This window comes from Marmota flaviventris, chromosome 6 (assembly GCF_047511675.1).
Source record: "Marmota flaviventris isolate mMarFla1 chromosome 6, mMarFla1.hap1, whole genome shotgun sequence".
Taxonomy (NCBI): Eukaryota; Metazoa; Chordata; class Mammalia; order Rodentia; family Sciuridae; genus Marmota; species Marmota flaviventris.
Genome location: NC_092503.1, coordinates 85,379,173 through 85,396,241, shown reverse-complemented (window position 1 = coordinate 85,396,241; position 17,069 = coordinate 85,379,173). Strand labels below are relative to the sequence as shown.

Here is a 17,069-nt window from a genome sequence, read left to right as displayed (position 1 = left end):
TGCAAGTAAGAAGAATTGCAACTAACATGGCCTAAACCCTTCCCATTCCATGCCAAGGCCTGTGAATAAATCATGAACATTCCTTCTATACCAAAGTAGAGTGCTGGGCCTACCAGTGAATTTCAGAAGAGTGTGCTTTTGCCTTTAGGATTGAAAATCGGACTGAGAATGTAGTTTACAACATCGCAGTAGAGTAAGGAAATACTTGAGATTTTTTATCAGGTTTTTGTTTTGATACTTGGGATTGACCCTAAGGGTGCTTAACCATTGAGCTACACCCTCAGCCATTTTTTTTTATTTTTTGAGAGAGGGTCTCACTAAGTTGCTTAGGGACTAAATTGCTGAGGCTGGCCTTGAACTTGTGATCCTCCTGCCTCAGCTTCCCAAATTGCTGGGATTACAGGCATACACCACCATGCCTGCCTTTTTTTTTTTTTTAAATCAGTTTATAGCTGAGCGTACACATACTCTATAAATACTGTGTCCCAGTAGAGGTGGAGATGAGGTGGTTACGATCTCCCTGTCTGTATCTCCATCATCCTGACTGACTGTCAGGATGAAAGCTGCAGCTCTTTTCCTTCTAAAGGCTAATTCTTCCACTTGTTCCTTGTCAGGCTGCTATCAGGAGAGTTCCAATCCCACTTCCTCTTCCTGAGTTGGAACTTTTCCATTCAGTATCTTTAACCTTTTGTTCTTTAGAGGCATCTTCACTCTTAATCATTTCTATCATTAAAGAAACAAACCCTCCCCTGTCCTTCCATCCAGGGCCCTATCTCTGGCTTCTTAACAGCCAGTCACAGATGCATTTTCCACTTCTTCACATTTCATTTATTCCTCAACCACCTACAATCAGTCAGAATTGCTTTCACCATGATCACAAAGACCTCCTTCCTGCTCAGTCTCATGGGCACATTTTTTAAAAATATTTTTTCCCCTTTTGTAGCATTTGGCATTGCTATCCACTCTAATTTCCTTTCTGGGTTTGCTCCTTGCCTTTAACTACTCCTTTAAGACTCTTTGCAGTCTCTTCTTTCCTGGCCATCTTTGAAAAGTTCTTGTTCCTCAAAGTTCCATCTTTGGCACTCTTCTTTCTGTACACGTTTATTTCATTTCCTTCCCCATGGCTTGGGATTTTGCTATGGTGTATAATTTGACGACTCTTAAATCCTTGTCTCCAGCCCCAATATCTGTCTTGAGGTTTAGACCCTCATATCTTGCTGTACACTACACATCTTCCCTCAGGTATCTTATAGGCTCTTAACTAAGCATATCACCTCTCTGAAACCTGATGCTTCTTTTGTGACACCCCTCCTGCCATCTTGGTGGACTGAACCATCATTGGTTTAGCTGCTCCAGTCAGCCACGCTCTTCCTTCTCTTTTAACAATTCCCATATCCAATCAACAACCAGTGCTGTTGATCCTGTCTCCTTAATATCTCTCAAATCCATCCACTTTTCTCCACGGCTACTTCCTTGATTCAGACCTACATTATCTCTTCTTAATTACTGTTGCAGTTTCCATTAAATGTATTTCCTGACACCATGCAGCCCCTTCTCCTCTCTCTCAAACTCTACTCCCCAAATTTTACTTGTGCTTTCAAGAAGGAAAAATGCTTTCTATGATCTTTATTTAGGTAATTTCAAGGCGTGGCTACTCCCCCTGACCCTCTTTTATCACAGAACTAGTTGCACAGCTTTGCTGTTTGCTGGTTCACTTCTTTGAAAATGAGTCTGTCTTACTACTGCACCTTGGTGCTTAGTACATGTCAGCTATGGAATAGGCATCCAGTAAATACTGCTGAAAGAACATTGGATGAACAACACAGCTCCTAAGATTTCAGTTCCAAGCTGTATGTAGCACAGCCAAGGTCTTCGTACCAAATTTAAAGGTTGTGATTTGGAGTGAACCAGATTGAGTTGTATGGGCAATAGATTTGGTCTTATCAAATTAGGGAGTAGAACCCGAAATCAAGTTCCTCAGGTGTATTTTGAAAGATGGGTTCTGTTGTCTTACTTTTCATGTAGTTGTTTTTAAATTTTAGAAATGGTCTTGCAAATAAATATTTTATAATAGCTGTCATAGTCATCTCTAAGGGTGCATGATAAGAAATTTAGGTTACTCTTTTTTGCAAGTAGACATCTGTTCCATCAAGGTTATTTTAAATGTACAGGGCATTGCTACAAATTTCTTGGAGAAGGTTAAAAGGTTCTATTTGGTACAATACCCTATGTGCATATATTACTTCATGATTGGTGTGATCCTATATCACATACAACCAGAAGAATGAGAAGTTATTCTCCATTTATGTATGATGTGTCAAAATGCATTATACCATCATATATAACTAATTAGAATGAATTAAAAAGATTTCATTTGGTTTTGAGATCTTTAAATGAGGTGACTAAAAAAATAAAAGTTTTTGGTGTATTTGTCTGTTACCTTTGATGTGAATATCTGCTTATTAACTACCTCATTAAAAATAAATAATAGATTCTTTCTTCCTAACCACAATGAGCTTTAGAGGATTCTAAATCAAATAACACAGCATATATCTAGTTTGCTCCTACAACTCCTGGGAACAGTAGAATTAAAATAGATTATTTAATCTAAGGTTTATTAAAATGTATTTATTTGATGAATTAAGACATTTGTATCTTGGAAATAACATGAAGGAAAAAAAGGTAGGTGGAGAGAAACATGAATTATAGGGTTCATTTTTTAAGGTGTTATTTTATAAATTTTTGTACTATGGATGTTTTTAGAAAAAAAATTCTTGTCTTCTTAATGATACTATCCCAGAATATCTTTGATTTGCTTTGTCAAATGTTGTCAAGTTATTTTATGAATAATTAAGGTATTCTAAATACGTTCAGATTTTATTTAGGATACTAATTTTCAGTATTCCTGTTTCACAGTGATTATTATCAGCTTGGTAGAAAGCTAAGTCAGCCTCACATTCGAGCCAAAATTAAAAATTTGCATCTGAGAGTAAATTATTATTTAAAAACTCTACTAACATGTGATACAGCTCTTTTAAAATACAATATGCTGGTATTATAGCTTTGCTTTTATTTAATCTTTAACAAGATACAAACAATGTTAGGTTTGGAAGACTTTAGAGTAAGTGATTTTGATGCTAAGGTTTCTAACGTGGGTTTCTACTACCTTTACTATTTTTGTTTGGAAGGGTGATACATTGAAGGTTGAAAAATTTTTTTTTGAGATTTGCAATGTTTGCTTTTGAGCTGAGTTGACCCGGATGAGGGGCTATTTCTGTATCTAATCACTGGATTCAGGAAGCTGTAGTTTACTATACAATTTATAGAATTCAAAGCAAAATTATTTTTACATTTGGCTTCGCATTTCATAATAGAGATGGAAGAAATCTAGAAAACACATTTTAAAAAGACTTCCTGGCAGTAAAATGATTCATCAGAGTGCCTCTCCTTTGCATGAGGAGAATTTCCCATGATGAGAGTGGATACTAATAATACATAGACTGCTAACATCAGAGAAGGAGATTTGATTCAAGAAGATAAGTTTGATACTATAGATTTTAAAAATCACTATTTTTGATTTTTCTTGCAAAAAAATAATTTTTGGCAGCTGTGAGTTCATTCAGTGCTTCAGAATCTAAGATCAAATAATCCCTCCTGACTAATACTGGAACATGCAGTCATTGGCCATGGTGATTGCAAGTTCAACTGACATTTAAAAATCTTCAAATTGGGTGTGGTTCATACTTGTAATCCCAGCTACTCAGGAGGCTGAGGGAGGAGAATTGAAAGTTTGAGGCCAGCTGGATCGATCCTGTCTCAAAATAAAATAAAAATAGTAGAAGATGTAGTTCAGTGGTAGAGCATTTGACTCGCATGTGGGAGGCCCTGGGTTAGTTTTTAAAAATTTGCTGTAGGAGCATGTATTTAATATAATTCTTCTATATTAGATTGCTAGTGTATGCTATTGAAAGTAATATTTTTTATTTTGTTCTTCTGATAATGTTAAGTTTTTTGGGAAAACAAAAAAACCCTGTTTATTGTTTTTCAGGTATACATATGGGAAGCCAGTGAAAGGAGATGTAGTGCTTACATTTTTACCTCTATCTTTTTGGGGAGAAAAGAAAAATATTACAAAAAAATTTAAGGTAATTTTTTTCAGTTTATAACTCGTGATGGGAAAATATGTGTATTTTTCCTAAAAATAAGATTTTGTACTAAATTAGCAAAAAAATTGAATGTAAGAAAATCAAGAACTTTGTGGCATTGGAAAAGTGAGAATTTACCCACTTACAACACTGATTAATATGGAGCCGTTGTGGTGTTGTGACTTAGTTTGAGTTTTATTTCTAGAATTTGAATTGCTAAAGTGAGAATAAAACTGAACTTTTAAACAAAACAGATAAATGGATCTGCAAACTTCTCTTTTAATGATGAAGAGATGAAAAAGGTGATGGACTTTTCAGATGGGCATTCTGAACACTCGGATCTCTCTACTCCTGGGCCAATAGAAATTCTAGCCACAGTGACAGAATCACTTACAGGTTTGTGGACATTGACTTGAAGGTAAAGCTACTTGTGTGTTGCTGCTCTGAAATCTCTTTTTATAACTTGCACTTTCACTTGGGGGCATTAGTTGCTTTTTTTTTTTTTTTTAAAGAGAGAGTGAGAGAGGGAGAGAGACAGAGAGAGAGAGAATTTTAATATTTATTTTTTAGTTCTCGGCGGACACAACATCTTTGTTTTTGTATGTGGTGCTGAGGATCGAACCCAGGCTGCACGCATGCCAGACGAGCGTGCTACCGCTTGAGCCACATCCCCAGCCCCCATTAGTTGCTTTTTAAAAGATGCTATTTAATGTTGAAGTTTTCAAGACTATAACTTGTGAGATGTTTTCATAATAGGAGTGAAACTTATTTTCTGTGAAAGTTTGTGCTTCAATCACATGTGATAGCTATTTGCATTTTTCAATTTTTAGTCTCTTTTTAGCTTGAAAACCACCCAGAAAGGCCTACATTTTCAGCTATTATTTCTTCTTCCTCTTTCTTCTCCTTCTTTTTTTTTTTTTTAGTTGTTGATAGACCTTTATTTTATTTATTTATATTCGATGCTGAGAATCAAACTCAGAGCCTCACACATGCAAGGCAAATGTGCTACCGCTGAGCCACAACCCCAGTCACCTTCTCCTTTTTTTAAAATTACTTAACATAATCTGAAATCTCACCTGGTTCTAGATGATTTTCTCCTTTAATTAAAAAAATGTTAGTTATTTGTACATTTCTGTTGTTATTTCAACAGCTTTAACCAATCACTGGAAGAGCAAAAGACTATTCTGTCACTGGCCCTAATCTGCTTTTGTGTGTCTATGTCACTGAGGGAGGATGATGGTAGTAGTGTTTAATTAAAAGCAGTCCACAGAGAACATAATAGACCATGTGGTTCTCTTATTGTGTGTTAAGCCAGTATAGAAATGAGGCTTATGTGTCCTGATATCTTCAGCCTCTTTTACAAGTAGCTTAGATGGAAAGATTTGGTGGATAGAAGCTGTTGGTGAATTATTTCTTTTTCATTCTAAATGATGCAATTTCCAAAATAGGCATCTCAAGAAATGCAAGCTCCAATGTGTTTTTCAAGCAACATGATTACATCATTGAATTTTTTGATTATCCTACTGTCTTGAAGCCAACTCTGAACTTCACAGCCACTGTAAGTTGGTATATTTATTACTAGTCCATAGCAGCAGTAAGTTCAGTTGAATGAAACAGAATGGGAAAGAGTATACTCAGTGTTTCTTCAAAAATTTTAGTCAAAAATTCGATATATTACCTTTTCTCTTTAGATATGTGAGGTATGTAGAATTGTTTCTAAGTGATCTGGGCCTACTTTTTCCTAAAAGAGTCATTTCTAACAACAACAAAATATCTTCCTAGAGATTTATTTAGCAAACAGTTTAAGTTAGATTTGTTACATTGAAGCTTTTATTAATTGAAGGGATTTGATAGTGATCAAAATTTTAATTTAAATCACTTTTCTTTTTTTTTTTTTTTGGTACTGGGGAATTGAACTCAGGGGAACTCGACCACTGAGCCACATCCCTATCCCTGTTTCCCTATTTTGTATTTTGTTTAGAGATAAGGTCTCACTGGGTTGCACCTCACCTTAGAACTCAATCCTCTTCTCTCATCCTCCCAAGCCATTGGGATTACAAGTGTGTGCCACCACACCGGGCTTAAATCTGATTTTTATAATGCTAATTTTATTTCTAGAAAAGATACAGCTTTAAAATTTAACATCAAATCTCTTTTTTTTTAAAAAAAATGTTGAATTAACACTTGTTACTTTAATACATTTTGACAGAGTGCAAGGTGTGGTGCAAGGCAGGGCTTATGGAGCTAAGAAAGACCCAGTGCTACCTAGTTCAAGGTTTTTCTGATGGTGACAAGAAAATATGCACAGAACTATAATTCAAGGAAGTATAAGATTCAGTCATGAGTTAGTTTCTGTAGGGATTTAAAGCAAGTGTTGCAAACTTTTACTGTAGAGATTAGATAGTAAATATTTTTAGCTTTCTGGGCCATGTGGTCTTTGTCACATCTACTCAACTCTGTCATTGTAATATGTAAGTAGCCACAGCCGATTTGTAAACAAATGAGAGTGACTATAGTCTAGTAAAACTATATTTACAAAAATACTGGATAGGCATGCCTGCTTTCCAGTTAGCTAACTCTTGTTTAAAAGAAAGGAGGGGCTGATCCTTCTTGAATGTGTGAAGAGAAGTTTTAGATAGCTACTGATTTCAGTTATCTCAATAATTTAGACAATTTGAAAGATAAAAATCACAAGGCTGCTGACATTTGTTTCCAGATGAGGGAAACAATGGAGTTCAGGAAGGAAGGTTTGGGTTTGGGTTAGGAATGGGGGTTAAGGAATACTATATGGAAGAGGAAGTTCTGAATGCTTTGTTAAAGATTAGTAGAGTTTTAAGTGTTTGGGCATGGGGGTGGGAGGTGGGGAGCAAGATGAGTTGAGACAAAAAACAAACAAACAATAGTGAGAGGCTGGTTGGCAAATTCGGAGGTATTCAGAAGACAGTGATTGGACAATTGCAGTCCCAGCTGAGCATTGTTTCTGGGAGTGATAAAACTGGAGGATCCTGAATGTGGACAATTGCAGTCCCAGCTGAGCATTGTTTCTGGGAGTGATAAAACTAGAGGATCCTGAATGTCTCCCATATGGATTTGAACTTTATACCCTAGGGATATGGCGGAAACTGTTTGAGTAGGACTGATGGGGTTATGTGCTGGAGGATGGAAGCAGCCTCGGTGTGGGGCGATGGGGAGCCTCGTGGTGGTGGCTGGGAGAGTGGCAGGTAGATTCAGAGAAATATATGACTTGGTGTTCATTGGATTTTGGAGGTAGGGTGAGGGAGGGAACATTCGGAAAGTAAGTTTTGAAGAATTGGGGTATCAATGAAAAAAGCAAGGCAAGATGGTTGTTCTGTGTTAGACATGCTGAGTTCCTGGTGACTGGTAGCCAAGTGAAAATTTCTTGGAGGGAATTGGAGGTATTTTGTTGTGAGATGCAGTGCAAGGTAAAAACAGGGTTTTTGAATTTGCCGTATAATCCCAAGGAAACAACAAGCTAAGCCCTAGGAACACTGAGACCTTTGAGGAAGAGTTTACTGATTATTTGGCCTTGACAAATTCCCATAATTTGTGAGAGGAAAGGGGAACCATAAAGGACACTGAGAGGGTGCACAAGGAGAGGTATGAAATGAAGGAGACTGTTGTGGAGCCATGGAAGTCAAGGAAGCCATAATGTTAAGAAAGCAGGATCGTGGGCCTCTAGATGCCTCCTACAGAGAGGCCAATGAATCTGAAGATGAGAGTGCCATCAATAACTGTTGAGACTTAGTGTCTTGGGATATTACAGATGGAAACTGCAGCCAGCTGAACTTAAATCATTTTTTAAAAAAATTACCTATTTTAAAAATATCTTGTTTTGACAATTAGGTGAAGGTAAGCCGTTCTGATGGCAACCAACTGACTCTTGAAGAAAGAAGAAATAATGTAGTCATAACAGTGACACAGAGAAACAAAACCGATTTCTGGAGCAGACAGAACCGTGGCAATCAGGACATGGACACTGTCCAGATCATGAATTATACGGTCCCCCCAAATGGAATCTTTAAGATTGAATTCCCAATCCTGGACAACTCCAGTGAGCTACAGCTGAAGGTGACCTCTGTTTCCCACAATTATGGTTCCGGGACACCATCATCTCAATTGTAACTATGTAGATACTCAACCTATCAGAGCTCAAAGTGCAAAGGAAGTGGACATGTTTTTGTTTTTTAAAGTGGGAGAAAGTGTTAGAAATAATTTGATGATAGTGACTAAGGATTGGCCTGAATGTTTCCTTGTAAGTTCATTTTGAAGAGCAGAGTAAAATATAACAATGTGAAGATATGATGGAGAAGCTCCACAAAACCAGGGTCTAGGTTGATTTTTTAGTCATTTGAAATTTTATTTTCAGTGTGTGATACACATCTGTAATGGCAGTTACTCAGGAGGCAGAGGGAGGAGGATCACAAGTTGGAGGACAGCCTGGGTAACTTAGAGAGCCATATAAAAATATAACATAGGAAAGAGGTAGGGATATAGCTCAGCAGTAGAGCAATTGCCTAGCATGAGTGAGGCCTTAATTAAACATGGCTTTAATCCCTAGTACTGAAAAATAAAAATAAAAGTGAATTTATTTTAGCAGGAGATGGAATCAAAGAGGATTATGTATTTGTAAAACCTTTGCTGAGCTTTCTTTCCCAGAGTGGTTTGAGAATCCTCAGCCATCCCTGTTGCCTGCCTTCTGATTACTCTGTCCTGCTCCATTCAGGGCCCTGGCTGAGCAGGGTGCTCCACAGAGTCTTCTTTGATTTTCACTCTGAACCTTGGTGGATTGAGTGAGGTGTTTGTGAGCTGTGTGTTGTGGAAAAGGAAAGGGTTCCTTTTCTATTTCATTATCAGAATGTTTCTTGATAAAATAAATTTTGTTTCTGAAAAAGAGCTGTGACACCCCCCACCCCAGCCCAGGTTATTATAGTAAAGACTCTGTGTTTTTCAAATTGGCAGATTCTTGATGGTATAGCTATAAAATGATGAAGATGAGTATCTGGTAAATGTATTTTTACTGCTCAAAAAAAAGAAAGTGAATTTGGCTTTTAGTAATTATTCATCAGACAGCATCTTTTCTCAAGGTTACTCAAGGTGAAAATTTATGGCTTTCTTTGTTTTGCTCTAGGCTTATTTTCTTGCTAGTGTAAGTAGCATGGCAGTTCATGGCATGTTTACATCTCCCAGTAAGACATACATCCAGCTAAAAGCAAGAGATGAAAATATAAAGGTAATATGTATAATTTACCTGATAATTACAGTACAATTGGACTCTCTTGCCATTGATATGTGCATATTAACTGAGTTTTTTTTTTTTTTTTAAGGTGGGATCACCTTTTGAATTGGTGGTCAATGGCAACAAGCAATTGAAGGAATTTAGCTATATGGTAATTTAAATTTATGATTTATGAATTTAAATTTATGATTTATTATATAATTATTATAATTATATATATTATATTATTATAATTTATGATTTATTATATAATTATCTTAAATGGTATCTATATTATGTCTACACTGAATTTATTTTAAAATTAGGCTGTCCCTTTTATATTGCAATCAAAATATTTTTAAAAATTTTTTCATCTGTGTTTGCATTTCTAATGTAAAATGGACGATTAATTTTAGCACTGTGTTTAAAATTCACATTTCTATTAGATTAATAATATACATCCTTGGGTAGAAATTTGTAAAATATAAGAGAAAATAAAAATTGGCATGATGGCTTTTAATATTTTAAATCCAACTTTCCCAGTGGAGTCCTGTATTTCTCCAATCAAAAATAGATTCTTTACCAAGATGAAGAAATGATAATTGTTTGAGGGGATAGATATGCCAGTTACCTTAATCTGATCATTACATGCTGTATTGAATATCATACCATGACCCACAAGTATGCACAAATGTTACGTGACAAATAAAAATGAAAATGCCAATAAATTGAGAATTAAAAATGTTGATTTTTGACTACAAAGCTGTTACTCCAATCAGCATTGTTTTAATCTTCAATTTCTATTTCTTAGGTTATATTATCTGTCAAGTAGGTTTTCTTGTATTTGAAAAGGTGTCAAGACTGGTTTAAGTCAAGATTTATGGATTTGCTTAAAATTATGATAAATATAACTTCAATTGAGCTCCTTACTAGCTTTAGCCAAAAATTAAATTTATCTATTATTTTTTTCAGGTAATATCCAAGGGACAGTTGGTGGCTGTAGGCAAACAAAATACAACAACCTTCTCTTTAATACCAGAAAGTTCTTGGGCACCAAAGGCTTGTATAATTGTGTATTATGTTGAAGATGATGGAGAAATTATAAATGATGTCTTAAAAATTCCTGTTCAGCTTATTTTTAAAAATAAGGTAAGATTTAGATAATAATATTTAAAAGAAAACCTTATATTAGTGAAGTCTGAGACATATACTATTTCTTTAGAAAAGTATCACTAAGCTGAATTGGTTGGGAGGATATATTATTCCCTTTAAAACTATGGTAAAGCCTCTTCTGTATTTAATTACTATGTATGTATTTAAAAAAATTTTTTTAGTTATAGGTGAACATAATGCCTTTATTAAAAAAAAATTTTTTTTAGTTGTAGTTGGACACAATACCTTTATTTTATTTATTTTTATGTGGTGCTGAGGATCGAACCCAGCATCTCACACAAGTGCTCTACCACTGAGCCACAACCCCAGCCCCCCCATAATGCCTTTATTTTTATGGGTTGCTGAGGATCGAACCCAGTGACTCACCTGTGCTAGGTGAGCACTCTACCACTGAGGCACAACTCCAGCCCCTACATATGTGTTTTTGCATGTGGAATTGTTTGGCTGTATGGGTCTTATTTGTGACACAATGTTCTTGGCTGTAAGACTTCAACTTAAAAACATGAAACCATTCAGAACTTTTCAAATAGTTGAGTTGATGTTGCTCGGTTGTGAAGTTCAGTGGCACCGTAATATTTGTGTGGTTTGACATTGCCATGGAGTGAGGAAGTGAGGCCATCTGCAATGAATTTAAGAAGCAGACCTGGGCTTGGTTTATCTATTACATCAGCTGGAAACTAACCTGGGACAGATTTTTTTAATATACTTGGTCACCTTGCACATGAGGACCTGTGTGAAGCCTGGCCTCCAGATGCATCAGTGCTTTTTATAGCCTGAGTAATCAGCTTGTGTAGAAAGCTGCCTTGGCCCCTAACTGAAAAAAAACATGATTGAATCATCTCACATGGATCAGCCATAGTTTACTAAAAATTACTGTCTTTCTAGTCCTCATTGTTTTAAAGCAGTGGTTTACAGAGTATGGTTCTTCCATGCTTTCTTTTGTTGAGATTGTTAACCCTAACTTTGATTATCAGAATATAAACTTCTACTTTTGTCTGATGAAAAGACACGAGATATTTTTCTTTTTTAAGAAAGAAAACACAGGGGTTGGGGGTGTGGCTCAATGGTAGAGCACTCACCTAGCATGTGCGAGGCCCTGGGTTCGATCCTCAGCACCACATAAAAACAAATAAATAAAATAAAGGTATTGTGTCCAACTACATATTAAAAATTGTTAAAAAAAGAGGTTGTGGCTGGGGCTCATGGCAGAGTGCTTGCCTAGCACATATGAGGCACTGAGTTAGATTCTTAGCACTGCATACAAAATTAGCACATTAAAAAAAAGTCATGCAACTACAAAAAAAAAAAAAAAAAAAAGAAAGAAAAGACTATATTTTGTTAACTTCAGAGCCCAATTTTTACTTCTAGTAATAGTAGTCACTTGACAAAAATGAATTTTAAAGTAGGAGTCATGGAGGCTTAACCAAGGAGACACATTTCTGAAAGTGAGATCGAGCTCTAAAAGTAGTAACAGTGTACAGGATCATGGACGTTGAGGAAGCAGAGTGTATTGATAGCATATTTCAAGAAATTTCTTAGACATATGGGATAGGAAATTAGTTTCAGTTCCATTTGCAAAGATATATCTTAAACTTTTATGCAACAATTATTGCACTATGCAGAAACTGCATGAATCATAATAGAAAGTGTTTAGGAGAAAATTTGTGAATCTTTGTTGATGTTCAACGATGACAATGGAATGAATGAATGAGATACAGAAAGGGATAAGAAGATGTAGGTTTAGAAATTATCCACATGGAAGTGTAAGTTGAAGCCATGGGGTGTCTGAGGTTCAGAGAATAGAGTGAACTACAAGGTCTAAGACAGCTTAGAATACACTACTTCCTACCCTATAACCCCTCTCTCTTTTAGAGTGTAGGTGAAGAAAGTAAACTAGATATGATGGCTTGAGGAGTGTATTGCACCAGATCAGATAGGCAGGAGGGGAATACTTTAACTCAAGACTCTACAATGGACTAGAGATTGAATTCAAGTCTATTGAAATAAAACGCAGGAGAGTGTTAAAGCATTGGGTGAATTAAAATAAAAGTACTGGAGGTTGTTGTGGGGATATTGGTAAGTGTTTAGACCCTCAGTTTTTGCTAATCGGCAGTTATTGAAGTTGGCTCCCACTTTCCCATTTAGACTAAGAAAATAGCTGGGACTCTGCCTTTCTTTATGATTACACTTTGAGAGGATGGCTCCCACCAGGATATTTACATTTTAAAGAGTCAGAGAAAGACTTTGAATTGCCAGTTGTCTAAAGCAAATGTTCTAAGGAAAGGAATGTTGGGGGCTACAGTCAGGAAGAAGCCTATCCAAAGTTTAATGAAGCCTAGGGTGGCATTAAGGCCACCTTGGACAAATGGTGCCATCATTGATACAGGGGAATGTAGAGATGCTAGATGAAATGAGAGTCCCCAGTGGGAAGGGGCCTCATGACAAAGCCCTTCTGTTCAGCAGTCATGCAATGACTGACAGTTTCTAAGAAGTAGTAGGACCACATTTCGTTGTGTATAATGACAAGAAGTTCAGGTAGCCATGGAGACATAGGACACAAAGGTCTTGGACAGAACCCCCATATCTCACAGCCCAGCTAGTTCTGTGCGTCCTCTGGGAGCTCTCTGTGTTTATTCCCAAGTCCAGGTCACCTACACATAGGTACTTTAGGTTTCTTTCCTCTTTTGTGTGCCCCTCTAGGATGTTGTCCTTTCCAGGTGTACTAGACACTGCTGTCTTATGTCAAGCATTGGCTGGGGGATGAAGAATGGGAGAGGGAGAGAGACAGGGAAGAGAGATGGGAAGGATAATTCAGATTTATAACCACTGTGAGAAGTTGACTTGCAAGTATGAGGGAATAGTTTTCTTTTTTTTTTTCTTTTTGTTATTTTCTTATGTATGGTTTTAGAATTATCCCTGGACCAAGGCAAATAAAGAAATTTTTAGATTTTGAGTCGTTGATCTGTTATTGGTAGAGTATGTAAGTAATGATTTTTAAAAAGTGAAATCAATCAATCCTATTTTATCCCTTTCTTAGATAAAGCTGTTTTGGAGCAAAGCTAATGCTGAGCCTTCTGAGAAAGTCTCTCTCAGGGTCTCTGTAACACAGCCGGACTCAGTAGTTGGGATTGTAGCTGTTGACAAAAGTGTGAATCTGATGAATGCCTCAAATGATATTACAATGGAAAATGTGAGTTTAGCTTTTTAAAAATTATACACTTTTTTTCTTTTTTAAAAAATTTGTTCTTTTTAGCTATACATGACAGAGTGTATTTTGACACATTATACATTCTAATTAGGATCCCAACTTGTGGTTGTACATGATGTGGAGTTTCACTGGTGGTATATTCATATATGAACATAGGAAAGTGATGTCCGATTCATTTACTGTCTTTCCTGTTCCCATTCCTCCCCTTCCCTTCATTCTCATATCCTTTTTGTCTCCATGGCATTTCCTTCTCCTCCTCTACCCTGACCAGATGATGGTGTCGTTTAATTCTGCATTATTATGGATTGCCCTCTATGTTCTTTTTTTTCAGTTTTTAATTCTGCAAATTTGTATTCACTCTTTTTTTCTTCCCATTTTATTTTTTATCTCTTTCTGGGACTCCTATTATTCAGAAATTTGGCATTTCTACTTTTATCCTTTGTATCTCTCCATTTTTTGTTTCATGTTTTCTGTCTCTTTTTCTGTAGTTCTCTGAGAGTTCTTCCATTGATTCTTACAGCTCTAAGATTATTTATCACCTTGTCTATCCTACTTTGATAAATTTTATTTTTTCCTTTATGCTGGCTGTGATTTTCATTTTTGTTCTTAATTTATTTTTATTTTGTTAGCTGTTATATTTTTAGTACCTGATTTTCATTTCATATATTTTTAGTACCTTTTTTCTTTTTCTTGGTAACAGGGATTGAGCCCAGAGGTGATTAACTACTGAGCAACGTCCCAGCCCCTTTTTGTACATTATTTAGAGACAGGGTCTCACTGAGTTGCTTAGGGCCTCACTAAGTTGCTGAGTCTGGCTTTGAATTTGTGATCTTCCTGCCTCAGCCTCCATAGCCATTGGGATTATAGGTGTGTGCCACTGCACCTGGCTTTTTCCTTTTTCATATTGCTAATATTTCTCTTATATCTCTTTATACATGTTTACTAGGCTTATTTTAAATTCTTGAGTTGATTTTTTTCAACAATTATGCTTCACATGCCATATGTTGTCCAGTTGGATATTTTTCTTTGGTAGTTATAACCTTTGGGTGTCTCTCTCCTCTGATAACATCTATTGGGGGAAAACTGAATACCAGGCTCCAATTTTTGGTGTAGGTCCTGAGATTTTAAAGATAAAGAATGGGTTGAAACTCATTACTCTTGTTCCTTTATTTTTGCTACGTGCTTCTATTCAGAGTTTCACTTAAACTCTTAGGGAAATGAAGCACTAGGAAGAGATTATGATCCAAGCTCTGAGGGTTTGGAAGAGTTGGGGAGGAGGGTCTGGCCATGTTTTTCTCACATCAGAAATGCCCACCTGCTATTATCTTTGGGGCATCTACAAGGGCAGTTAGCTGTTGATCTTGACAGGGAAATTGAAAAGAATGATTTTCCTGATGATATCTCCTGGAAAGAAGCAACAGCAGAATTATAAAAACTTTCCTCCATCCTGTCTCCTAGTTACCCTTTAGTTATCTTCTGCCTCAGACTGAAGCCATTTGCTTCCTTCCAGCACCAGTTCAAGATATCCTCCACTCTTTTGGGGATTTTCGTATCTCACTCATCCAAATTTTCTGTTTGCTTTTATTATTTCTCCAGAGTTGACTCTGAAGGTGGGAGTTAGGAGCCTGTGATACCAGTCTGTCCTGGTTTCCCTGTTTCTTGTTGAGTGTTTAGAGTAACTTCAATTGTACTAGATCTTCCAGGAACAATTCTTAGGCATTAGCCTTCCCATTGTTAGCTTGTGCTGCAGCTTTGCAGTGCTTTTTATTGAGGCAGTGAGAAAAGGAGGATTGCTTTATGAGATACATGCTGATTCTTGATTAGTTAACATCTGTTCCTACTTGAGTGAGAGCAAAAGCAGATCTTCAAGTATTTGTATTTTGTGGCAGAGCTATAGTCATGAAATTAAAACCTTTTCTCTCATTATGTCTGACTCTGGCTCCGTTGTCTATAGTTGGCCTAACTACATTTGCTAGCTTTTTGAGACATGATGAAACTTTTTGTTTTCTCATTTGATTGTTTTCTTATTGGTGCCTGTTATGGTTTGGATTGAAAGTGTCCCCTAAATGTTACTGTGTTAATGTAGGAATGTTCAGAGGTGAAAAAATTAGGTTATGAGAGTTGTGACCCAGTAACTTAATGGGTTAATACTTTGAAAGGATTACCATCCTAGGTGGTAACTGTAGCCAGGTGGGTCATGGCTGGAAGAGGTGGGTCACTAGGGGCATGCATTGGGGGTTATAGCTTGTCCTCCTGAATCCTCCTTCTCTCCCTCTTTGCTTCCTGGCCACCATGTCTTAAGCTGCATTCTTCTGCCATGCTCTTCCCCATGATGCTTTGCTTCACCTTTGGCCCACAGCAATGAAGTCGGCTGACCACGGACTGAACCTCTGAAACTGTGAGCTCAGAATAAACTTTTTCTCCTCTAAATTGTTCTTGTCAGGAATTTCAGTCACAGACACAAAAAACTAACACAGTGCCAGATCATCATGTTTGCTTAATGTGGATGTAACCATGGTTATTAGCTGAAACAGAGGTTGCAAGTGTTTAACTCTATCCTAGAATGAGTTTTTTCAACTTAGATTCTTTCATGGTTTTTACCTTTATCTCAGTTTGTCTTGGTCAATGCTAACGTAAATAGGGAGAAGTATCAAAACTGACCTAAAAATATATAATACTTTAATTTTGTTATTATAGTAAAACATGTATACCATAAAATTTGCCACTTTTACCATTTTAACGTACAATTCAGTGGCATTAATTTCTTTGCAAAGTTGTATAACCACATTAGTATTTCCAAAACTTTCATTGCTCCAGAGATGCTGTAAAATTCAGGCAGTAATTCCCCATTTTCCCCTGGCCCTGACCCCTGGCAACCTCTAATCCACTTCTGTCTTTTATGAATTTGATTGGTTTACCTATTTATTTATTCTAGACATTTACTTATTACTTCTACCTTTTGGCCATTGTGAGTAATGCTGTAATGAACATTGTATAGAAGTATCCCTGAGTGTTTGCTTTTGGTTCTTTTTAGTATGCATCTACGAGTGGAACTGCTGAGTCATATTCTAAATTATATATTTAACTTTTTGAGGAAAAAGAATGAGAGTTTTCCTCACTCTTTTAGCCTATTTATCTATTCTTGTTAGCAATGAGTACTATTCTTAAAAAATAATAATATTTCTAATGTTATTATTATTGGTATAATTTGGAAATATTATCTTATTGGTATAATTTGTATTGTTTTGATCATCAATGAGGTTGAATATTTTTTCTTCCTATTAATAATTTATATTTCCTCTTTTCT

At 36.3% G+C, this 17,069-nt stretch overlaps 1 protein-coding gene across 3 annotated transcripts in view; it reads left to right on the top strand.

Moving 5' to 3' along the window:
• Positions 1-17,069, top strand: part of Cd109 (CD109 molecule) — a 182,314-nt gene that overhangs the window by 112,486 nt on the left and 52,759 nt on the right. For all 3 annotated transcript variants that reach the window (XM_027928246.2, XM_071613256.1, XM_071613257.1), the window contains exons 9-16: positions 4,049-4,145; positions 4,400-4,541; positions 5,594-5,703; positions 8,010-8,234; positions 9,295-9,396; positions 9,491-9,553; positions 10,354-10,530; positions 13,592-13,744. In XM_027928246.2, the coding sequence (XP_027784047.2) occupies positions 4,049-4,145; positions 4,400-4,541; positions 5,594-5,703; positions 8,010-8,234; positions 9,295-9,396; positions 9,491-9,553; positions 10,354-10,530; positions 13,592-13,744 (1,069 nt within the window). The remainder of the gene's footprint in view (positions 1-4,048; positions 4,146-4,399; positions 4,542-5,593; positions 5,704-8,009; positions 8,235-9,294; positions 9,397-9,490; positions 9,554-10,353; positions 10,531-13,591; positions 13,745-17,069) is intronic.